Below are 25,427 nucleotides of genomic sequence, written 5' to 3' on the forward strand. Positions count from 1 at the left end.
GCGACTTTTTGATCAGACGTACCCTCTTCGACTTATTCAGGGTTGAAGTTGGACGAATCAGGGGCGTGGAATACCCGGTCGCACGACGGTGAGGAAAACATACGAGTGTGGTGGTGTCCCCACCATACCGTACTACTCCCCTGCGGTGGAGGAAAGAGATGACTGGCGGCGGTGGGTAAGAGGAAGGGGAGGGAAATGAAAAAAATGAACACCCAAAAAAAAATCATCAGCGATTGATCATTTTTTTTCTCCTTCGCTGAAAGAAAAAGTGAAAATCTCATACAGGGCCAATGGGGCTTTAGAAAATTAAATCGCCAGTTTTTTTTTCTTCCAGCGCTGTAATTTTCAAGGCTGTTTTTTTCTGCTTTTCGATTAGATTAAGAGATTTAATGGGCCTCAATCGATGGAGAATTTATTCCTCCATCGAATGCCCTTGGTTTCATCCCTTGGCATTAATTAGGGGAGGAGTAAATAATTTTTATGTAGCGGGCGGGTGTTCATTTTTTTCATTTCCCTCCCCTTCCTCTTACCCGCCGCCGCCTGTCATCTCTTTCTTCCGCCGCAGGGGAGTAGTACGGTATGGTGGGGACACCACCACACTCGTATGTTTTCCTCACCGTCGTGCGACCGGGTATTCCACGCCCCTGATTCGTCCAACTTCAACCCTGAATAAGTTGAAGAGGGTGCGTCTGATCAAAAAGTCGCTCAGGACTTTTCGATCCAGAATTTCACCCCCAACTTATGTTTAAAGTCTGAACGTGCAATTCTGGGACACCCTGTATATGTACCCCACGTGTTTCTCATTTTTTACATAATTTTATTTAATAACGTGTTGAATTTGTTTATGTACGTATCAGTTGTAATAATGTATACAAAATATAGTAATATTATAGTATACAAAAGCACTACAACATTTTTTTTATTAATTCTATTAACACTTTCTATTTGTTTTTTTTTAACACAATACCATAGCAGCAACACAAGTCAAATGAAATATTTAAATAAAGTGCCAGACGGGGGCAAAAATCCCGCGCGTGGGAATTTCATGCGCAACTCCCTCGCGCAACTACTGTTACGGCTAGAGCGCAGCGGTACGCGGAGTGGGGCAGTGGGAGACGTGTGGGTCCCGCATCTGGCATCACTGTAAAATCTCATCTGTCGCGAGTTCACGAGAAAATGCTCACCCACAAAAGTGCTCAACGCGGCATAAGAAGTTTTCACTTCAAAAAACAAATGATGAAGTAACCCTCAATTGTATCTAACAGATTGGATGGCAATTCGTTGAAAATTATGTCTCATGGTGCAATTCTATCGGCCAAGATTTGGATGCAAAAAATAATCCCCCGAATACCACTCGAACTTCGAAATTATCTGGTATTTTCCTCAAGGTTCTCTACAAACAAATAAGCTTGTCAAGTTTTCCAGAAAAATCACTCGCGCTTCGCGCTCGTGATTTTTAAACTGGAAAACTTGACACGTTCATTTGTTTGCAACGAACCTATCGGGAAATATCCGATAATTTCGGAGCTCTTGTGGTATTATATGCGATAATTTTTTGATAATTTTGATAAACAAACGACACCTAACCAAATAAACCTCTTTTCATGTCATGGCACAATTCTCTTGGCCGAAATTTGGATAGGAAACATAATCCCCTGAATACCACTCGAGCTTCAAAATTATAGAATATTTCCCTCTAGGTTCCCTGCATACAAATGAAGTCGTCAAGTCCCTTCGATCAGGCCCAGTTTCGTTCCTGAATCACAGCGAATAAAATTTTAAAACCAGAAGAAAAATCGAAGCGCGGTGGTGTACCCAATGGAATTTCGGCGCAGAGACCGCGCTTCAACTTTCCTCGTGGATTTTGTTTTTTCTTTTGATGTGAAACATCTATAGGCGCACTCCTAAACCGAATCGTTGGCGTGGCGATACTTGCCGTGGCGAGCAACCGCCACGCTATACTAAGGTATGCCTATCTATATTCTGTGTAGTAGAGTGGACGGTGGGGGATGGGCCACCACGCTATACTGAAGTATACCTATATATATTATGTGTAATAGAGTGTACGGTGTGGCTTCTCACACAGTTCCACGTGGTTCTTTATACGGTACACATAACCTGTGTTTTATTTAATTTTTTATTTCAATTTTTGAAAATAAAATATGTGTGATAGTGATAACTTAGAAGATCAAAGTGATCAACCGTGTGCAAAGAAAGGGAAACTAGACTATGGCATACTACCAAGTCATCAGTAAGTAGATCGTATTTTTCATGTCTCCATAACTGTAATTATTATAGCTCCCTCAGCCCCGGACGTGCTCTATAAACGAGACGAAGGGGACGGTATGAGTCACCAACTGAGCGCGTCCCCAGGTGGCGGATAGGGGGACGGCCGGAGAAAGAGTGGCACCTCGGGAACGGAGAAAGGAGGCTGAACAACAGCACCTGACTCCAGGATCCTGGGGCACACTTCAGTACCCGGCCAGCGACAGCTATAACGTCGACCTACGGAAGTAAAAACCCGTCAGGAAGACCCAAGGCATCGCCGCGGACCAGACTCCCCAAGCTAAGGTGGAAGTTATCGTGCCGAGGGCTGAATGACACTGGGGAACAGTGTCGCAAACGATACCCTTGGGGAACCAGGCAGCACCCCATTGTATGCATGCCTTACCTCCGCACCCAGGCTCTGCGGGGGTGGACCTTCTTTTCCTGGTTACTCGTGGGATTAACATGGACCCAACTAATAATAAAAATTTTAACGCCGATGACGGTGCCCTCTCTGAGGGAACGGCAGAGGCTTGTAGGTCGGAGGAGAGCACGATCAGCACTAGGGCCCCGGAAGGGGAACAAGCGCTGATCCAAATGGAAGTTGAGGAGGAGCCAGCCTCAGAGGGGCCCACCAGTGGTGGGCCCGCTGTCGCTGACCCTACCCAGGGGAGGAAGAGAAGGGGTAGGACGGGTGCGGAGAAGCGCCGGGCCCGCCAGGCTAGGCTGAAAGCCGATGCCTCGCGGGATCAGCAATCTCCGCAGGTAGAGACCGCGTCCAGGGATAAGGAGGAACAGGGGACAGGGCCCAAGAGGCCCAGGTCCTCAGGATCCACTCCCCCCGATGTGGCCATGCCCACGAAAAAATTGAGGGCCATGGAAGGACTGGGGGCAACCTCCTTCAGAGAGGCGGCGAAGGGTGGCGGCAGGGTGGCCTTAGTGCCAACTGGCCATCCTGAGCTGTCTCTGACGAGGGAGCAAGCCGACCTGGTTCAGGAGGCGCTAGTGGCGTCACTGTTCGGGACTGACATGGAAGGTCAGCTCCCGAGCTTTGACGGCCACTGGTTTGACGATGGCGTGTTGTGGGTGGCATGCACGGACGGTCAGTCAAGAGAGTGGCTGAAGTCCGTGGTGCCCACCCTGACACCCTGGGAAGGGGCCTCCCTTATCATGATGGATAAGGAAGCGCTCCAAAAACTGATCAGAGTCACAGCCTTTCTCCCGGGAAAACCCGTAGGAGCGGCTGTGGCTCTTGAGAGGTTGGGAAAGCAGAACAGGGCCCTCACCACAGGCAAGTGGAGGGTCTGGGACTGCCGGAGCGGGGAGGAGGGGCTCAACCTGGTGTTGGGTGTTGACCCCAAATCTCTAGAGGCCCTGAAGGGCATGGGGATGGCCCCTTTCTACTGCCTCGGCCGGGCTCGTTTCTACGAGACCCAGCGGAGAGCGGCGGGGGGAAAGGCGCCCCAAGCGCAGCCAGGCCCGGAGAAAGTGATCGCCGACCGAGGTGAGTCAGGGATCGCAGGGGAGGGGGGAGGGCAGGAGGGAGCGCCTAAGGGTCCGAGTGGCTCGGTGAGTGCCCCAGGAACTGCCGGGGAAGGCGCCCATGAGGGGAGGGAAAAGGAGAGCGAGGAAGGCTCCCTCTTACAGAGGGACCCCCTTGCCCCTGCAAGGCCTCCGCTGAGCGGACGCGCGAAGGGCCGAAGAGGAAGGCCGCCTCTGGTGAGAGGGGGCGCGGCGGGAACTGGGAGGGGGTCTCAAGGGACCCTCAACTGGGCCCTGCCGGGCTCATCCCACTCAGGGCAGGTTAGGGCGCCACCAGGCGACCCTGCCTAACGGCCCACCAATGGCCAGGGGGACAAGGGGGGAAGGAGCAGAGGGCAATATGCAGGGAGACGGCTTAGGCTCTCTGCTAGTCCACTGCTCCCAGATTAACTTGCAGCACTGCAAGGCTGCGACTGCCCTGCTGAGTCGCAGCCTAGCAGTAGAGCATACAGACATATGCCTTATACAAGAGCCCTGGCAACACGGAGGCTCGGTAAAAGGCCTATCTGGAGGCGAGGTGGAGCTATTCTATGCTCGGGGCGACCTGGGCCCCAGGGCCTGCATTGCTGTCAAAAGAGCGTGCGGAGCTAGGGGAATGGCCAACTTCTGCCACAGAGACTTGGTGGCGATTGTCGTGAGACTTCGGGGGGAGGCCGGTGCGGAGGACATAGTTTTCTGCTCGGCTTACTTCCCACATGACTCGCCGACACCACCATCTACCAATGAGCTGCGTGATCTGGTGAATCACTGCAGAGCTAGAAAGTTGCCACTCATCATAGGTTGTGACGCAAACGCGCAGAACGTGGTGTGGGGCAGCGAAAGATGTAATGACAGGGGCACTGCTCTCCTGGAATTTATGGCAGACGTGGACCTGGAGATCCTAAACAGGGGCTCGAGGCCCACGTTCGTCACTTCTCGCTGTCAATGTATCATTGACGTAACCATGTGCACCCGCCGGCTGGCGAGGCGATGCAGGGACTGGAGGGTGGACCGAGAGGACACACTCTCTGACCATCGACGCATCAGATTTAGCATAGAGGGCTGTGCCCAACCGCAGCAGGACCGCCTGCGCAGAAACCCAAGGGCCACCGACTGGGACTCCTTCGAGAGGAACCTGGAGGAAAGGCTCGGGGTTGGACGCGCTAGGCCCTGCAGGGAGGACCGGTTAGAGGACGAGGTGGAAAGAATCCACGTTGCCCTAACTGAGTCCTTCGAGACGGCATGCCCGGCTAGACGTTGCAGGAAGGGAAATAAAGTGCCTTGGTGGAGCCGTGAGTTGGACAGGCTGAGAAGCCAGTCCAGGAGGCTCGCAAACCGAGCGCACAAATCGAAGAGGGCCGAAGACTGGACTCTGTACAGAAATGTGCAGAGAGAGTACAAGAGGCTCATAAAACGATCAAAGGAGCTCACCTGGAGGACATACTGTGAGGAACTGGAGGCGCTTTCAGGCATCTCCAGGCTTCGCAGGGTCTTCTCGGGGGGCCCTTCACAACGGCTGGGTGGAATCACGCTGGAAAGCGGAGAGACCATCACAGAACCGCGAGAGGTCCTTGAGCATCTGGTTCGCGCGCATTTCCCGGACTCTGTTATAGAGCTTCCAGGAGAGTGCCTGGAAGTGGACTGGAAGCGAACAGGAAGCGGCGATCCCGACTGGGAGCTAGCCGCACGAATAGTAACGCTGGACAGGCTGCAATGGGCGATGGACTCCTTCGAAATGTACAAGAGTCCAGGTCCGGATGGGATACATCCGGCCCTCTTGCGAAGAGGGGGGCCATTGCTCTTGCGCAGACTGATACCGGCATTCAGGGCCTGCCTAGCATTGGGCTATGTGCCAGGCAGGTGGCGGGAAGTCAGGGTTGTCTTTATCCCCAAACCGGGTAAATGCAGCTACGACAGCGCGAAAGCCTACAGACCGATCAGCCTGAGCTCCTTCTTACTGAAGACGCTGGAAAGGCTGGTCGATAGGCACATTAAGGAGGGGGCACTGAGGATTAATCAGATATGTTCCTCACAACATGCTTACCAAGCTGGCAGATCGACAGAGACTGCGCTGCACCACTTGGTAGGCACAATAGAAAATGCGAAGGAAAGGGGGGAGGACACCCTTGGCGTCTTTATAGACATCGAAGGGGCCTTCGACAATACCGCCTTTGATACAATGGAGAAAGCTGCGGCAGCGTTTGGGATCGAGGATTCGATCATCAAATGGATAGCCGCCATGCTCCGATCAAGAGTTGTCCACTCCACCCTTGGGGACAGTGAGGTAAGGACTGCGGCAGGGAGGGGCTGCCCGCAGGGGGGGGTTATCTCTCCTCTGCTATGGCTCCTCGTTGTTGACGGCCTCCTCACTGGACTCGAGGAACTGGGGGTAAGGACGGTCGCATATGCAGATGATGTGGCACTGCTGGTAACTAGCAGGAACACGAGCATGCTACACAGCAAGATGCAAAAGGCGCTGGACTATGTTCAGCAGTGGTGCACATCGAAGGGCCTAAGGGTAAACCCAGGCAAAACGGAGATGGTGCACTTCACACGTAGAAGGAGGGGTGCTGTTAAAGCTCCCTCCATTTATAACACAATGCTGGAATTCTCGAGTGAGGTCAAATACCTAGGTATTTGGCTCGACGAGAAGCTCAGCTGGAAAAAGCACATCGCCATGCAGACTAGCAAGGTCACCATGACTTACTGGGCATGTAGGCGAATGTTTGGAAGCACATGGGGTCTAAGGCCGAAGATGGTCAAATGGATCTACACGGCCATTATGACCCCACAGCTAACATACGCAGCCGCAGTGTGGTGGACAGCCTTGAACAAGGCCTGCCACAGGAAAGCGGTGGACAAAATAGGCAGGCTTGCGATGCTGGGCATAACAGGGGCCCTCAGAACGACCCCCAGCTCAGCGTTGGAGGCTCTGCTCTTTATGCAACCTCCACACCTAATTATAAGGGAAGAGGCAACAAGAGCGGCCGCAAGACTGCGGCTACAGGGAACATGGAAGGGAGCTAGGAATGGGCATGCTAGTGTCCTCCGCGCGGACAGAGAGCTGGAAGGGCTACTGTCGCGCGGTGCTGACGCCTGCAGACCCCGATGGCACTTTCGCAGAAAGTTCTCGGTCAATCTTGGATGGGGGGAAACCCCGTCAGGAAAGGATGCGGACTGGGTGCCGCCCCGTGGACTAGTCTGGTATACGGACGGATCACGGGTGAGCGGACGGGCAGGTGCGGGGGTCTGGTCAGAGGGGCCCGCAATAGCGAGGACCATTGGGCTGGACTCACACGCAACCGTGCTCCAGACCGAGCTAGCTGCCCTAAGGGCCTGCGCCAGGATGATCCTGGAGAGGGGGGACAAGGGCAAAAAGATCTTCATCTACTCAGATAGCAAGCGCGCGCTGAGAGCAATACTCAGGTATGAGTGTTGTTCTCAGCTGGTGAGTGAATGCGTCGAGCTGATGGAGGAAATTGCCGTAAATAATCGGCTCGAGGTGGCCTGGATTCCAGGACACGCTGGCATCAAAGGCAACGAAAAAGCCGATGAGCTAGCAAAGAACGGTAGTTGCAGGGGCTTTCAGGGGGAGGTGGAGCATGTAGGCGTGCACACCGATTTTGTGAAGGACCTGGTCAAGGAACGTGCGGATAGGAGGATCGTGGAGAGATGGGACTCGGAGACGGGTGCCAAGCACACGAAATCCCTCCTAGGAGAACCCACTAGGAAGTTGGCAGAGACCCTGTTGGGCCTAAACAGGGTTAAGCTCCGTACTATGGTGGGGCTTATCACTGGACACTGGCCCCTGGCTCTGTACTTATCAAGGATAGGCAAGGGGACTGACCCCCTATGCAAAAGATGCGGGCTGACAGAGGAGGATCCTCTTCACCTATGCACAAGATGCAGCGGACTCGATGAAGCCAGATGGAATGTCTTCGGGTCTACTTGCATAGATATACGTGTCGACAGGGACGGGATCAAGGGGCTCTATGAGTTAGCTCGTAGGGCACAAATACTCGATACCAGCGACTAGACGGCTGCCTGAGGGCAGGGTGTAAAATGGCCGAGAGGCTGATTGCACCTCCGGACAGGACCGTCTAAATATGATAAGTGATAAGTGATATATTGATATTAATCATATCAGTAATTTATAAATTATATTAGGATTAATAATTATATAAATTATATTAATATTATCTTTAATTCATTATTTTTTTATTATTCATGAAGGAATGAATATGGACAAATTTATTAATTAAATTTATATTCTCAAATCTTTAGTCATATATTGCAATAAGTAACTAAGATTTGAGTTCATGAGTATATTGAAGCCATACTCAACATTTTTTTTTTTGTATATTTTAATGTCATATTTTTTACAATATTTCAGTTCTCAACAATCTTTACAGGCATCACAAAATATTATTATTGAAACTGGACGCCATCCTGATCAGTTGAATACAAGGCATACTATCAATGTTGTGTAAGACTTTACTAATCGATTGATCACTGATTTTATCAACTCCAGAAATAAATTAACCATATACACTTTAAACTGTCAAAGTCTCAGGAAACATGCTGCTGATTTACAAGATCCTATTTGTAGAAATAGTAACTTTTTGTTGCTAACTGAAACATGGTGTCCTGCAGATGAAGCAGTTGATTTATGTAACTTTCATTGTATTGCAAAATTTAAACGACAAAATGTTAGAGCCGCTGGAGTGGCCATTTACAAAAACAATAACACTTCACATATTACTACACTCAACATGGATCTAGCAGTTCAAAATGCTACAGAAGTGCATGTTTCCCAAACATCTATTGGTGATATGTGTGCTTCACATGTTAAACAAGAAGGGGGAATTGAATTAATTATGATTGTAGTATACATTTCACCTAATAACAAAATGGATCATATAATTTCATTTTTACATGAAAGGTTATTTCCTTATAGCCAAACAGGTTCAATAATTTTTAAAACAAATAAACCTAAACTGCCATTAATTTTCGCTGGAGACTTTAATGTAAATTTTGCAAGAGCTGAATCAATGCCATTAATGACATTTCTTCAAAAAGAATTTCAATTGCAAATCAATAATAATCCAAGAGAATCTACTACCAAATATGGAACAACAATAGATGCTGTATTTGTGAGATATCTTGATGGTGTTTCATCCAATACTTTTGTAACGTACTTGAGTTATCATCGACCAATCATCACGGTAATACCGGCAGAGGAAAAATCGAATATAACTATTACTGAAGTTACAGATGAAAATAGTTAAATTGTAGCCACTTGATATTAATATCGAATTTTTATATCCCATGTAAATAAATTTTTATTAAATAAAGTTATCATTTTCTGTAAGAAATTTGTAATACTTCATTTGTTCATAAGGCTATATTTAATTCCTGTAATAATATTATCTTTTATGCATATTACTTGTACACACACGATGTTTCACATCTGCCAGGCGTCCCATGACGGCTCATTTTTTCTAAGATTAAGAGTGAAATTGGGCTCGATGAAGAAGAATTTAGTTCTCCGTTGAACAGCGTTGATTTCATTACTTAATATTGATTAGTAACAAAGAGAGAATTTTGGAGTAAACAGGCGAATTTTCGGGCAATTGGCCCAGCCGCCAGTAAGGTATGATTTAGGGAGGTATTCTCAAGCTTTGATGTCGCCGACAAGAAAACAGGGGACAAGTACCTCCGGAAGCCGTGCGCGGCGCTGTACACCGTCTTCCCCTCATGCGCGTTTCGTCCCCACCACTCGGCAATTTCTGCGGTGGAGCGTTCGAATCTCGGCGAAGGCACTCAATTTTGTTTTTACAATTTCTTCCAACAAAAGGTTAGCATGGAAATCAGAAAATGAGGATGAAAAACGGGGATAAAGAAAGGATAAATGGTGATTTTTTAAAGAATCTATTCATTCATTGATACATTTTCGCTCACGATTTTCCATTTTCGCACAAATAAAAGATTTACAAGGAGACTCTTTCCACGTCGTTTTATTTAAAGTGGGCGATCGCGAATCGTACAGAAATCTCCTCTCACTCCAACGCCCCTTCGCGAAAAACCATTTTTGTTTATAGGTGAATCAATGAATTTACGTACATTATTTTGAATATTACTAGTATCCCATTATTCGTAATCAATCAAAAAAATACATTATTCTATATTTCGTTATGAAATAGTTCACTAATTCGCGGGAATGAGTGGGAAAATCATGGGGAAAGAGATAGTCAATTAAACAAAAAATAACAATGATTCTTATTATTTTTGTGTTTTCCCTTTATTTTCTTCTTTGTAAAAATTTTTTTTACATTTTTCCGTACTTTCTAAAATCATTTTGGATTTTAAGAAATAATCTCTGCGCCGAACAGCTTAGAAGAGTGGGGATGACCAGGGGCTGAGGGGAAGGTAAAAGTGACCGCCGCGCGCCCTCGTGGCGCTTGCGGGACCTTGTCCCCTGTTTTTCACTTTAGAATACCTCCCTAAATCATACCTTAGCCGCCAGAATCGACGGTGGCGCATCCCACCGCTGGGGTCATTACTAGCGTTGGCAAAGGATCACCTGGCTCTCCGGATCTGAGCCTCTACTGTAGTCTATCCTCTACGGATGGGACTTTCGTTAATCGCATTTACTTAGTAGCTCAACTTAGCGTAATCTGACAATGGATCAACCTGCAAAACTTTGTTACAGCCTATTGGTTCTTACTTTCTTCGACTCCTGTTAATAGCAATATTAGATCTGCTCCAGAACAACGAGGCTACAGGTAATTTATTGAAAAGGCCTCTACCTCTTATAAACGTTAAGTTAGCAATCCCATGAATTTAATAATTTTCTATAACGGTATTCTATTCGCACTGTTTCACATGTTAGTTAACCTCACAATGTTCTTAAACGTAGTAGATCGCATAAATATACAAGAGTAAAAATCAATTTATAATCATGTTGAGAATCACATAAATATATAAGAGTAAAAATCAATTTATACTTATGTTGAGAAAAACTGATTTTTCGTCTTACGCGTAGCTTAACCTATAAAAAATTGCCAACTTATACAAAACAGAATTATAATCATGATATTATTTATAGTCTTGGTCAGGTAAATTTTCGAGTGTATAGGGGGAACAAATAGATTGCAGAACGGTCAGAAAAAATTGGGATTTTGTGCTAGAATATAGCAAAATGATTTAAATGTAAGTTATCTGAATGGGCAGTCATGGTTTAACCATACCTTGAAAAATATTTTAATTCACAGAAAAATTATTTGAAGCTTTATGCACGAAAAATCATAAATGAAGTAAAGCAATTTTGTTGCATGTTTAAAATCTGCCCAATAGCATCATTAGTTTCGGCATTCATTTAACATTTCCTGGGAATAAATCATGTGCAATACCTGTACACCTAGCCAAAAAATTTGAGTTTGTCAAAATATTCGTCTCGATGGTTATGAATTTTCTTCTTTCATATTTGTCAAAATTGTTCTCTGGCATAATAGTCAGGCGATGAATATTGGATTTAAATGTGAATGCTATAGTTAACAAGACGAATCTCTAAAAGACGTGACGATGTTACATAACAATCCTTCCCTTGATTTGACTGAGAGCTCTTTTCACGGGAATATAATTTTATTACATTACTAAAGCAAAATAATGAATTTCGATGTGATTTTCAGTCAATTTGTCTCCTTATCTGCTTCTCGCTTAATTTTTTGTCGAATGAAAGCATTGCAATCGTCCATTTGCCAAAAAAAACTTTTTAATTTTCTTTAGAAACCACGTGGAAAGGTTTGAAATATAAGAATACACAATTTTTTGAAAATATATACGTGTATAAAAAAACATCCAAACAATTTGAAATTTCGTCAGATAGTAGGTAAGAATTGAGGCTAATTCTGGACCTAGATTCAGCTCGCTCGGTCCAGCCGTTTTTGCGAAATCGTGAGTTGTTTATAATTTGGTTTTCGGAAATATTTCCAACACTAAGCAAGATATTTGTTTTGGTCGTTTTTCATTTTTTGCGTCATAATTGGATCTATTGGAATCCATTGAATATTATGAAGTGAACCCTGGAAGAAATCATAGTTATTGTCACTTTTCTATTTTTGAAAATAAAAATTATTGTTTGCGTTCTCACCCACGTAAAAATTGACCTATCAACTTAAAATTCAGACGCAACTTTCCGTTTGTGATTACGAATTACGGATGATATTGAGAATACGCTTAATTGAACAGCTAGTTTTGAAAATATTCGATTGTTAGTGTATTGATTATGTAGAGTATCCCAAAATTTACTGGAAAGACTTTTTTTTCATGAAAATTTTTGTCCAAATGTCCTCTATCATAGGCAATCAAACCATATATACTTGACAGTATGGTTTTTAAGATATTTAGATTTTTCATGTTTCCGTGCAAATTGTTTACGCCTTCTCACTTGGGTAAAATTCGAGCTATCAGCTCCAAAATGAGAAAAGATTTTATTTTTTCCTTCTGCATGGAGGCCGATTATTTGACTGATTGCTTTCACTACAATAGATTGTGTCGGAGCTAAGCTAAATCGAAAGTTTAGTTTTGGAGATTCAATTTTTAACTGGAATTAATTATCCATTCAATTAAATAAATAAATAAAAAATGAATGAATAAATCCATAAATCAAATAAAAATAAATGTAAATTATAGCAGAATAAAATAGGGAATAATGATACAAATAAACGAATAAAGACACTTTATGGCTCGACTATGCTCCTAAATGAATGTTATCCAGCTGGTTTGTTTTTTTTGTTTTTTTTTTTTGAAATTTTGATGTTTAAAACCGTATAAGTAAAAATTGTCTCTTCTTCATTATTGCATTATCAAAAATAGTAAATATATATTTTTTAGAAAACAGTAAAACATTAGGAACATTTTCCAAGAGCATTTTTAATGAATATTGAGCAATAGGTGAAAAAAAGGGAAAATTCAAAATGAGTTTTTATCACGATCAATGTTGGTCATCCCACGTTGAGGGCGGATGAAATTCATAATTTTCCAATATTCCGCACATAGATCATTAATTAAATAAGCAGGCGACGAATTACTCCCGCGTTATAATTTTTTTCTCTTCATTTCTACCAATTCGATTGGTGATATGCTTCCGAAGGGATCAGCACCGATTCGATTTCAAAAATGAAAAGGTGTGAGTTAGTTGTGGTACTGACATTCGCTGGGGGATTTAAAAAGATATGTTGAACTTATTAGTAACGTGGACTTCAACAAAATAATACATTTTGTAACAACCACCCAACGAACAGCGGCCGTCCAACGTCTAACGCTTTCATATCATAAAAGCTATGATCATACCAAATTTTCATTTGCTATCTAAAATTGTCATCAAGTTATTGGCTATAGAATACTGAAAATATTTAAAAAGCGAAAAAAATGACCATATCTCAAGATTTTTTGTACCAACAATTATACATATTTTCATTGCTTTGTGTGGTGCCCAATGAGACGAGTATTTTGGAAATAAAATTGAAATCTGTTGACTCTTTCATGAGATATTCACAAAAAACTGTTACTGCCTGTAAATTATAAGCGATCTCTGATTGCTACTAGTTAAAAGATTTACTATTAGAAATCGTGGAGAACCGGGTCAATTGATACTATTAGATAAAAAAATTTATTCACAAATGATAAAACCGAAGATAAGAGGCATCCCATGACCTCGGAAGAACTTATTCGGCGCTATTATACGATCAAACACGTGGTATTTCATCATATCACTCTAAAGTGTTACCAGAACCGAGTCAAGTACGTTGATCCTGACCCCTTATGAATTTAATTCTTCCGTGTATATCCTACTCGGGTTTTTACATTGTATTTGCGGTATCATGGGGCGACCCTCTCCCCAATCCTCTTGCATTAGCCCCTCAGAATTGTGAAAACTGGGTTTATTTAAGAATCCGATCGACAGGAAGAGGTGCATTATCATTTATTTCCCCATTAATACACTTTTATTTTCGGAAATTTGATGTCGCTGTACATAGCAATACATTTGGCAACTTCCAAGGAATTCAGCAACAAATGTTATTCAACGAAATAAAAATCACTTGTTTTTCACTCATTTTTAGTAATTTTGTTAATAGCTTCCAACAGAATAGATAAATAAATTCTCAAATGACTAGTCCTCTGGTTAAATCTACAGTATTTTGTACACTAAACTGTAAAATGCATTGCAATAAAACCACAAATGACTAATTGAAATTTCTATTGTTTTTTTTAAGCTCCGGAAAATGAACGAATTGACTCTTCCCCCCTCGCCAAACTGGTATCTCAGCACGGCATTGGCATGTGCTAGAGATGGTACAATTGCGTGGGGTACAAAAGCAAGTTTAATCGTAGCTAAACATATCTCAAAGGACAACAAAGCTCTCACCTACGCTACCATTCCCAACATTCACACTGAGAAAATAAACTCTGTAGTATTTTCTCCTGACTATGGCCGACCGGGGAGGAACTTAATCGCCACGGGTGGCAATGACCTCAGCGTTAAAGTCTGGGACCTCAAGCAGATGAAGTTGACCTCGACAAAGAGTTTTATTGAATCGGAACACAAAGTAATCAGTGTAGACTGGTCAAGGAGTGACCCTAATTTAATTTGCGCCATTAGCAGTCAAGGATCCCTCCTCACCTGGCAGTATACCTTTAATACTAGTCAAATATTTCACTTAGGCAAGTTCACTGCAAGCTGTCTCTCCTGCAGTCCCCACAACCCCAATCTCATTGGAATAGGCACAAAATCAGGGCTCATTTACATTGTCAACTCTTACGGAAAAATAATCCACAAACTTCGTGGTCACGATTACGAAATCGTCAGCCTTTCCTGGTGCCCCACACCTCTAAATATATTTAAAGAAGATTGTCCCAAAGACTACCTCCTTGCCTCAGGTGCCAAGGACCGTTTCATCTACATCTGGAGACCTGCAACAGATGGTAGATACGAAGTTAAAGTACCTATTCCCAACTCTCCTCAGGACAACACCACGCACAGAACAAAATTAAGTAGCAACCTTTTCACGGTGGTTCTCTGGGTAGAACCTGGTATTCTCGTTGCTAATTCCGCATTTGGTGAACTTTTGGCTCTTAAACTCAATTCAGTGAAAGGAAATTCGAAGCCAGATTGGAGGGTACTTCATGGTCATCATTCTAGAGCTATCTTCTCAATATCAAGTTACGTTAAACCCCAAACTGGAGAGGAGATCAAGCCATCTGACGATGATAACTGGAGAACAGAAAAAGAGGAAATGGTGTCAAAAAATAGAGAGATCTGGACGACTGGACAGGAGCGTCAGGTAATCTGCACTGTTTTGGGGGATGAAGACGATACTTGGAGAACGCATTACAGCATTCACACACTCTCCGGTTACGTCTACTGCATCGCGCCCTGTCCCTTGGATACCTCAAGGATTGCCATTGGTGTTGGTGATGGAATGTTGAGGATTTGGAATTTATCGGAGCCCCATGAAACTACATGTGATATCATCACTGCTTGGCAAGACATAAAAGACAGAGTAACTGCTATAGCCTGGCATCCTGATAAGGAAAATCTTCTAGCTTATGGAACCAGTGAAGGACGAGTTGGCGTTTACGATATTTTTAACGTTTCCAAACGTCCTGTTGTCTTCAAGATGCATCACAGAAAGACTATCTATCGTCTCGAATGGGGCCCAAGTCCTTCAACGTCACATTCCTCCAATGATAAAAATCCATCAACGTACTTACTCTTCTGCTGTGGAGATGGAGAGCTTACTTGTTTCAATTATGATAAACCACAGCAAGAGCCTAAGGTGATCATTAAGAAAAGCTGCACCGACATAGCATGGAAACCGAACTACTCTTGTCTAGCTGTTGGCCATGATGATGGATCTATCTCCTTCTTGAATGATCAACTTGAGACTTTTGGAAAAACAATTTTCTTATTGAAGAAACCAGTCGAGTGTCTCACTTGGCATCCAGACAGCACTGCAACAGATCTTAACTTGTCTCACTTCAGAAATTATCTCGCTGCCTCTACCACCTCTCCCATCATCACTGTTTTTGACATGTCGGCCATGATAGAAATGTTGAATAAGAGGGAGCAGAGTAAAGACACCAGCCAGAATTTCTATAAAGTATTAGCAAATCTCTCTGGACACTCTGACAGAATTTATTCACTTGCCTGGAGTCCCCACATCAGTGGATACCTCGTGTCAGGTAGTGCTGATAATACTGTTCAAGTCTGGAACATTGAACGACAGGAGATACTTGGAACCTACACCGATCACTGGGGTGCTGTCCAATCGGTTATGTGGAGTCCACTGGATCATAATTTCATATTTTCTGGTTCTTCAGATTGTTCACTCCGTGTTTGGAGATTCCCAGATCAAAAAGTAGTACTTCCAACTGCAGAACTCATCGGTGCAACTAATAAATCGAAAAAATTTGCCAAGAAATCCACATCAACGTACCAAACAAATGAAAAGTCAAATGGTGAAGCAATTAAGTCAATGGTGATGTCCGCTGAAGCGTTGTCTGCAGAGGAATCCAGTGATAAGTCATTGGAAAGGATACTCAACGTAAAAGAGAAAGATAAGAAACGAGGAAAAAAAGTTATCGCCTATTTTCCCAATTACCGAAAGCAAATAAATGATAAAGAAACAGTGCTGAAATCTTGTTTGGAGTTGGCGCGACAAGTAAAAGGTTTCGAATCGTCTCAGACGATTTTCGGAAGCAAAGACACACTATCAAAGATCCTCGACGTGGAGAGAGAGACTCATTGGGAGGAGGGACACCTGATGATGACAGTGGAAATGAGTTTGTGGGATAATAAATTGAAAGAAACCATTACAAGGGCGATGGAGACTCAATCATTGAGTGATTTCATGGTCTCCCTTGCTCCAAACCTCAGCATGAAATTCTGGAGAGAAGTCAGCGAAGCTTACGCCAATCAGCTGATTCAAGAGGGCAATCCAATGAAAGCTGCATCTTATCTCCTGAGTCTCCATAAAATTCATGCAGCAATTGATGTTTTGTTACAGGGAAAATTATACAAAGAAGCTTATGTAATAGCCAAATGCAAATTAGATCCTCATGATGAAATTTTTAAAGAGATAAACAGGGAGTGGCTAGGAGCTGTCATCAAGAGTGGCTCTTTCGAGGAAGCTGCACTCTGTTTGGTAGCTAATGGAGATTTCTCAGAGGCTGCACGAATGTTAACGAGGAGAAAGGATACGTCGATACTTGTGACATCTGCTAAATTAGCGAGTATGGGCAACAATCAAGAGTTGAGTGATTCAATCATTGAGGAAGCTTTAAATCTAGAATTGTCAAAGTTCAATTACGATAGGTGTAAGAAGCTGCTGGAGGAATTTCGTAATTCGCAGTATCGATTAATTCAAGTAGAAGCTCATGAGGAATTGAAGAAGACAATTGATGAGAACTTCGAAACGAATTTTGTTGAAAACTGGCTTACGGGGAAATCTTGTTATGGATTAATCGAAACCTTGAAGAACAAGTTTGATTTGATGAAGATAAATACTGAGAATTTCTCCTCGTTCTATAATAAGTTAAAGGAAGTTGCTTATCCTCCGACCGATGGAATCAATCGTACAGAATCAATGCTTTGGCTGTCAATCAGCAAAACTATTGCGTTGGCCGCTGCTGCTCCAGATGAACACCGCAGAATTCAACATCTCGTTGAAACACTAGGGGCCATTTCTCACTATGAATTGATGCATTCAGGGAAATCTGCTGGCGTTCAGAAGGGACTTTTTATCAGAGTTCTTTCCATTTTAGAGAAGACAAGACCTGCGGAAGAAAACTCGATGTTTTATTTCGAGGGGAAAGATAAAACAAGAGTGGAGGGCGTTCAGAAAAGTTTGAGGGTGTATTTGTGTCTCGGACTCATCAACTGGCTGCTGGAGACGATCAGTATAATTCAGGAAGATAATAACGAAACTTTAGTCAATTCCGTCGTAGAACTCATTGGAAAGTCCTTGGAATTTGCCATGGATCAGGAGAGTGTCAAGTACTGGATAAGAATGACTAAAATAACCAAATTGCAAAACGCGTTGATTTCTAGTGAGAATAATGAAAAGGAGATTCAGAAAAGTGATGAGCAGGAAATCACGATGGATCAAAATGAACTGTTAAAGAGACTCGAAGAGGCCAGACAAGCTCAGAAGAACTTTATTGAAGAACGTGTATGTGCACCCAGTCCCATACTGATTCATAGCAAAGCTGTTGAACTTGGAACTCTCATCCAAAATGAGGAAGTAAAAAGTTGTTTCGAGAAAATGGTCACTGAAGCTTGGAAGAGCGCTGTCATTTTCATTAGTGAAAAATAACTCAATTATTAGTTATAAGGATTTATGTAACTAGCAGTATTTGAGACAAACCTCACTCTTATCATTTTGCCATACAATACAATTTTTATTTTATTTTTTATCTTTAATTATAGTTTGTATAATTATTCCAAAAACATTCATTTTGTTTTCCGTTTTTCTTTCTGAAAACGAAATTTCACTTTCATTACGGTGTTTTTTTTTTATTTTTGTATTAGAGAACCGACAAATTGGTCAAGAAATCAGGTACATTGACTAAGTAATTTATTTTTATGTTTGTAGATTCCAGAAGATATCTATGTAAGCGATGTACACAAAATCAGTGAAGCTCATTGAAATCAAGACGACTGTTCAGTATTTTTTTATTAATAAAAAAGTATAGTTAATTAACTCACAAAAGTTCTTTTACCCTTACTTTCTGCGTAATTAGTATTTTTTGCTTTCGCATGAAATTGCCAAAAACTGAGTTTTTAATTTTTTGAAAATTAGTTGCCCTACTATTAGTTGTCGCAGCATGACTAAAAAAAAATCATCCGACTGTCCTCTGAGCCGAGTTCGAAGATGGAAGTGACAGCACTAATCGCTTTTATTTTTACGGAAATTCGAAGAAGAAATTATTTTAAAAAATGCAAGTTCTTCAATTCTTCACATTGTCTATTAATATTTTATTAATGTTTTAAAATCGATAAATAGATTTGTTCATCTACAGGGAAGGGTCAGAAAGCTTAGGCTTTCTATCGGGAAAGATCAAGATGATCAATTTCTGTAAAAGCTGGTAAGAAGTTCCGTTCAATGTTGACGAATTAGAAAGATCAGACCTTCTATAGGGTCAGAATGATGAAACCACCTGAACGGGAGGGTCAGAAGAGTTAAGCTCTCGATAGGAAAGGATCAGGAGCAACTTGATGAAATGAAATAAAACGTTGAATTGTACATACAAAAAACCACCATCCAAAATGTCCATTCGGAAACATATTGCTAGTCTATTCGCAGAAAAAAACTATATTCAATTCATAAAATAGCATCTACTTATTTTCTTGTTATTTCTAACCACCTCATTGGTAATAATCTTCCGAATGGAAATAATTTGCATTTCCAAAGTGATAAATCAATTGACCTATACTATCGATGAATCTATTGCTCTCCATCCCTGCAGTTATATTCTATCAAATATCTCATAATATAAAGGTTCAAATAGAATAAATTGATGTCTTTGCGGCCGATAAAACGCGTTCCGAACTTGACTTCGCATGATTAGAACTGCGATTATGTCATTAGGCGATAAAATTATCATTTGACGATTGTGGCTTTATAATCCGAACCAAAATCGAGAATTATAAGCACTAGGCCCAGTTATCGGTCCCAATGACATAAAATGCTATTTTGCCATTACTGCTGGGTTGAAGCCTTATTAAAAAGTGCCTTTTCATTCCCAAAAATCTTCTCATTTAAAAACATCAGGTGGATTTGTTGGAATGGAGAATTAAAAAGAATGTTAAAATATAAATTCGATTTTTAATCTATATTCAAAATAACTGGCATCATTGATTTTGATTTTTTTCGGAACGTTTGGGCACAAAAAAGACCATTTGTCTTTATTTCATTTTCTAAATCAGTAACAAAAATTGATATAAATGTATGTACAGATAGTAGTTTAGTTGAAAACCATTGAGTTAGTTTTGCAAAATTTATGAAAAAAAACTTTTCATTTAGAATTGATCCGCCAAAAAAGGAGTTCTCTGTCACTAGCCGCACAAATGTAGGGTAGTTTATAATGCCAAGTGATGCCTCCGTAGAGCCGAACAGTTGCACTGAGAACCACTTGTTTTGTTCGTAAATTTATCACCTTCAAAACATTGTCCGGGCGTCCAATGGTGGCAATTATATTTTCATTTCCACACGAAAATTTCAGGGATATTCCTCCTTCTACGTAGATGGTTTTCGTTTCAAGGGGTCGACTGAAAGAGTAAGAAAAAAATTGAATGAAAAACATAGATCATTCTTGCTTTAACCCAAGGTTACCAGATGGCTGTTTTTTTACATTTTTATTTAATACAGCACATCATAGCCAAGTCTCAGTAAAATATCAGTAACGTCGTTTAAAAAACGTTAATCACTCACATTATTGGCTTCCATTGATCGTGACTAGATAAAATCGATAAAATGTTTTTTTTTAATTGGATCTGATAACTTGGCGTTCGACTAGCAGCGGAGTAAGACGTGTTTACTAGTAGCTCCGACCGAGGAATTACAGTGTCAATAATGACCGGTATAAGTCCCTTTATTTCCCTTGGTATGAATGTCAATTAGACATGATATATCGTGATATACAGCTCTTCCTTTTACAATTATTGTTTGTTCATCAGGGAGACAAAAAGAAGCAGTGACCAACGATATTGAACTGAAGGGATGTGACAGTTACTTGACGTGCGATTATTATTTTTTTTCCTTCATTTCTACCGATTTCATGGGTAGCAATTCAATTTAAAAGTGATAAATTACATATTCGCGATTCGATTGAAAAATTAAAAAAATATATTGCCCAATATTACGAATACAAACCTTCCTCTGTATTTTTAGAAATTTCCAAAATTATTTCAATATACCCTTTCAAATTTTATCTCTACAAAAGGCATCTGTATTGTACAGGGGAAAAATTGCATAAACGGGTATACAATTTTGATGGATCTAGATAGAGGGGACTCAAGACTAACATTTCGAAAAAAAAAATGAAATCGGTTCATTGATTTTAGAGATATCCGTAAAAAATCATCTTCAGAAAGAGCTTAATGTCTATGGAACTACTGGTCTAGTGGAGCCCATCTGGAATACGGACTATCATCGTCAGGAGGGGGATGTTCTCTCCAAATTTCAACTTGATATCTCAATTTTGACCAATTCTGGAGAGCGAACAAGGATTTTTGTGAAAAAAGAACCAGAAAATTGCACGTATCCCAGGAACTTTGTGAGGGCAGGTATATGCGTTCAATCGATCTACATAGTGGCTATCGAGAAAAATATTTTGACAAAGCCAAAAGCCAAATTGGTTGCGACATGAAATGCAGATTGTGACATCGATCTGTTCTCTAATGAAATCAATAAATTAAAAAACTCTAAACTAAATATTACACACAAATTTATCGTAAATACTAGATAAGAGATCTAGAACTCCAACCGCCACATTTCAGGACATATCAAGCGAAATATACCTCTGATATGGTATAAATAAATCATATGGATTTGAGTAATGTCAATAATGAAAATAAACAAAACGTAAAATCGCACTAGAAAATTAAAATTATTTCATAACAAAGGAAACAAAATTTTCTTTTTGATAACTGGATAACATTAATCAAGAATTTAATCATGAAATAATTTAATCATAAAATTAATTAGCAAATGATTGTTAAAGATACGAATTAATTTATCAACTTCAAGTCGAAAGATTGATAACTATACATATAATTGAAATTAACGAAAAAAAACTCATTAACTATTTGAGTAGTTTCAAATTTCAATTGAAATGGAAAAATCTTATTAATTGAAAGGTATAATTTTTTACACTATAAACTGTCACAGATAGAATGTTTCAGAATCGACCGCTAAGTGGATTGTGCAAGCTTTCAAATTGCAGTATATTTAACATTAAAAATATTAATTAGCATGCAAAATCTGACGCGTGAATGCTGAAAAATAACGCAATTATTGATTACCTCGGTCTCGAGACGTCCCAGACTAGCAATTCCCCAGTTGCTAAACAAGCAACTTTCAACGGATTTGGTGCCCAATCAGCCGACGAAAGTGGAACTACCCCAGCATCCAGGGACATAATGGCCTGCTCACATCTCACATTGTACATTCTAATTAGTCCATTTTTCTCAGCAACAAGTAGCTTCCCAGACTCTTCCTTGTGCCAACAAACGCTCATTCCGGGGGATGTTAAATAAAACGAAGAGATGCATTTTTGATCTTCTTTCACAGCCCATAGTTTACAGGTATGATCATCAGACACTGAGGCAACTAATTCTCCCTCCGATTCGTATGCTACTTCATTAATATAGTCCCGGTGCCCCGAAAGTACCTGAGAATAAATTAATGGCGTAATTATGTTGATATTAACTGCGCACACGTTATAAAAAAATTTGCAATATTCAAGTTATTATATAAATCGTCTGGATTTTGCATTAACCCTTTCAATGATTTCATTTTGGAGAATTAATCTCGATTGATTACCATCGACGACATCGAGACAAATATTTTGAAGAAAAAAAAATTGAAATCGCTTATAGTTTTCGACATATTTATGGAAAAAAAATTAAAAACAAATGCTGATTCTTTCAAGACGGCTAGGCCTATTGTACTGAACTTGAATAGAAAGTTGGCTCCTATTAATATATATATATAAATCGATTTTTTAAATTTACTTTAATCGTTTATTGCGTCAATACCCTAAAAGTTGAGCACCGGTAGTTGTTTCCTAATAGTGATGTTCCTGTTTTATACTAAAATAATTAGCAAGTAATAATATCCCGAGCGCTTGAAAATAATCGAATATTTCCTAATAGCTCCGTTGCAAATAAATGAGAGACAGTCGATTTGCAGATTAAAAATTTTCCTGCAAACGACACGACATGACCGTTTATTTGCAGGGACTTTGAACTTGAGAAAAATATCCGATTTATTATTCAAGCACGAGGGGTATTTCGAGATCAGTCGTCAGGAACGGATTTCGGTCATTTGGGGTGGAATTTTTGGAGCGATGAAAAAATTATCAATAGATAGTTTGAACCGAGTTACGTTGACGCAGCCTCAAAATGTCATTTGACAACAATTGATAAGCTACTAGGAAATATCCAGAAAAGTATATATCTTCGTGCGAAAGAATCGAAATAAAAAAAAACCCTCAGGCTTTTCATCGTCACCAACTGCTGCACCCTAATTAACTGAAATCCGTACGTGAGAAATAATTATGGTTATGCTTTTTTCAAATTGTTTGTGGCGTTTAAAAGGCGAAATATTTCTTGTTGAATTTCAGGAAAATTTTTTAACGGCGAATGTATTTTCGAGTACTGGGCGCATATTAGAAAAAAATACATCGTTTAACTTGAACTAAAATCTGAACGTGTCATTTCTTTTTTAGTTTTTGATTTTTTCATCTTTCGAAATTATCATTATGAAATCAAACATCGTCACCAGACGATATTGCCTGTGAAATGAAGGATGTGGTGAAAAAATCTGGTGAATTATTTAGATTTACGTCTCCAGATTGACGTCTCCAGTCAATTTTTTGACAGCTTTGCGGATATTCAAGGACTTTTTCTTCCAGTAAAATGTTTCAAATTTTTATCACCGAACAGACGAGCATTCATTTGGAAGTTATTTGCCCCCAAGTTTCCGGACATTATGGAATAATTTCATTGTTTAAACTTTGCAACTCTGGATTTGAATCTCAATATCAGAAACCCTGTATGGAAGTAGTAAAAGGAAATAAATGTATCTCTTCCCAGAACGTGTAAGATTATTATTAACAGTTGTAGATTAATCGAAAAATGTGATTTATGTAAAAAAAGAAAACGAATTTTGGGAAAAATTCCCTGAAAATGTTCTACCACTTCATTATGAAATAAAGTTCATTTGTGGGGTAATATTGATAGTATAATTAAAAAAACAGAAATTTTAAAAAACTACCACGATTTTCTATAGATAATCGATAAGAAATTCATGTTTTGCCATAACATTTTTTTGTTTGATTGTTACGAGAAATTTTAAATAGATTCCATTATTTATTTATCAATAACAAATATTTTTCCAAGAAATAATAATTGTATGCAACATGTAGACTAAGTAACGCTGAATTATATGTATGAATATTCAGTGAACATATACCAAATTGTAAAAGATTGTTGAATTTCATTCATAGAAGCTATCCAGGGATAAATAAAAGTTTATATTGTTCTATCATGCGATTACTAAACCAAGCAACTTAACAAAAGAGGAAAACCATAATAACATTTTAATTTGCTAACAGTGAGGTGACTTTCTTTTGTATTCAATAATTTGTTATTAAAATTGGTTCGACAACTTGGCCTTGTGGGGTTCACAGTGTATATACTGTTGATGAATAGCAAAATAATAAAAAAATGAAAATTATCCGGATAAGGTATTACTAGGCATGAAATATAATGACTAGTTTTTCTTCGGCAGAATCATCTTAACACAAAAATTTGCTATTAACATGTTCTTCATGCATTTACAGTGAGTACCGATTGGATGAGCCAACTAAGGATCTGAAAGTCATATTGGGCGATTATCGCGATTAAATAAATCCCAATTGGACCGTTGAATTTGATTTTCCCTTTTTAATGTGATTTAAAAAATTTTTTTCATAACCCTTGGCAAAATTTTTTTCTTCAAAAATTCGCAAGTGCTAAATTAATATTGTTATACTGCGATCGTTCACCAACTCCTCTCAACTCCTTTATAACTATAATAATTACCTCATAAACATTAACGTCGTTTAAATTACTGTTGTAAAGACGAATTTTGAAATCGGCACCAGCAATACAAAAAGCCACTATTTTTGGCACAACACTCAATGAAGTTTCTGGGCTCCAAGCGATCGAGTGAACTCTCGTATCGTGATGAAATGTTCTAATCGGCGTGTAAATAACGTCCTCAGAAACATCTTCTTCGTCCTAAAGTTAAAAAAAATAAGTTTAGCCTATTTTTCAAACGATATGAATAAATTTGTAGTGAAAGGATAAATCGAGTTAAATTGATTTTTAAATAGTTTTTCATGAATTAGTCGAAATCTAAGAGAAAAATGTTTCTTTTTGTAACGAGAGTTGATAGGCTGGTATAACCTTCAATTTACGAGACAAAAAAGATAACGACAAAATTTCTTGTATTTCTTTTAGTTCCTTAGACATTTGTAAAATGGTAAATAGTTCAAAACTATATCACAGAATTTACTACTACTCCACCAAATTGCAATTATTATTACCTGAAATTTGATAACTCCAATAGAAATTTCCTCACCGAAGGCAATGCAAATTAAATTTTGCGACCACTCGTATGACGACAATTTCACCGCATAGATCTGATCTTGAAACGTTAACTTGGATGTGGGAGTCGAGTGAATCGCCTCATCCATTCTGAAAAAAATCTATCAAAATGATTCACAAATGCAATGGACTGGGAATGTGTATCAATCTTTCAAACAACTTTTAGAATATGTTTTAGGGAAGAGGGGAGGGATGGGGGAAT

General features: G+C 40.5%; 3 protein-coding genes across 3 annotated transcripts; 2 read left to right on the forward strand and 1 right to left on the reverse strand.

Annotated features, from left to right (window-relative positions):
* The first annotated feature begins 10,398 nt into the window (after positions 1–10,398).
* On the forward strand, positions 10,399–18,551 carry Rig (rigor mortis). The gene is made up of 2 exons (XM_064136594.1): positions 10,399–10,571; positions 14,064–18,551. The coding sequence occupies exon 2, from the start codon at positions 14,073–14,075 to the stop codon at positions 18,162–18,164; it is 4,092 nt and encodes a 1,363-aa protein (XP_063992664.1). The 5' UTR covers positions 10,399–10,571; positions 14,064–14,072; the 3' UTR covers positions 18,165–18,551.
* A 1,178-nt stretch (positions 18,552–19,729) lies between these two features.
* On the reverse strand, positions 19,730–25,414 carry LOC135170610 (nucleoporin Nup37). Its single transcript, XM_064136597.1, has 4 exons — positions 25,165–25,414; positions 24,659–24,856; positions 21,875–22,242; positions 19,730–20,119 (listed from the first exon to the last, which is right to left on the reverse strand). The coding sequence occupies exons 1-4, from the start codon at positions 25,312–25,314 to the stop codon at positions 19,867–19,869; spliced, it is 969 nt and encodes a 322-aa protein (XP_063992667.1). The 5' UTR covers positions 25,315–25,414; the 3' UTR covers positions 19,730–19,866.
* Positions 20,370–21,498, forward strand: LOC135170613 (uncharacterized). Its single transcript, XM_064136603.1, has 3 exons — positions 20,370–20,454; positions 20,528–20,632; positions 20,915–21,498. Exons 1-3 carry the CDS (start codon positions 20,424–20,426, stop codon positions 21,217–21,219), a joined length of 441 nt encoding a protein of 146 aa, XP_063992673.1. The 5' UTR covers positions 20,370–20,423; the 3' UTR covers positions 21,220–21,498.
* Positions 25,415–25,427: the final 13 nt, after the last annotated feature.

This window comes from Diachasmimorpha longicaudata, chromosome 17 (assembly GCF_034640455.1).
Source record: "Diachasmimorpha longicaudata isolate KC_UGA_2023 chromosome 17, iyDiaLong2, whole genome shotgun sequence".
In the NCBI taxonomy this organism is placed as follows: domain Eukaryota; kingdom Metazoa; phylum Arthropoda; class Insecta; order Hymenoptera; family Braconidae; genus Diachasmimorpha; species Diachasmimorpha longicaudata.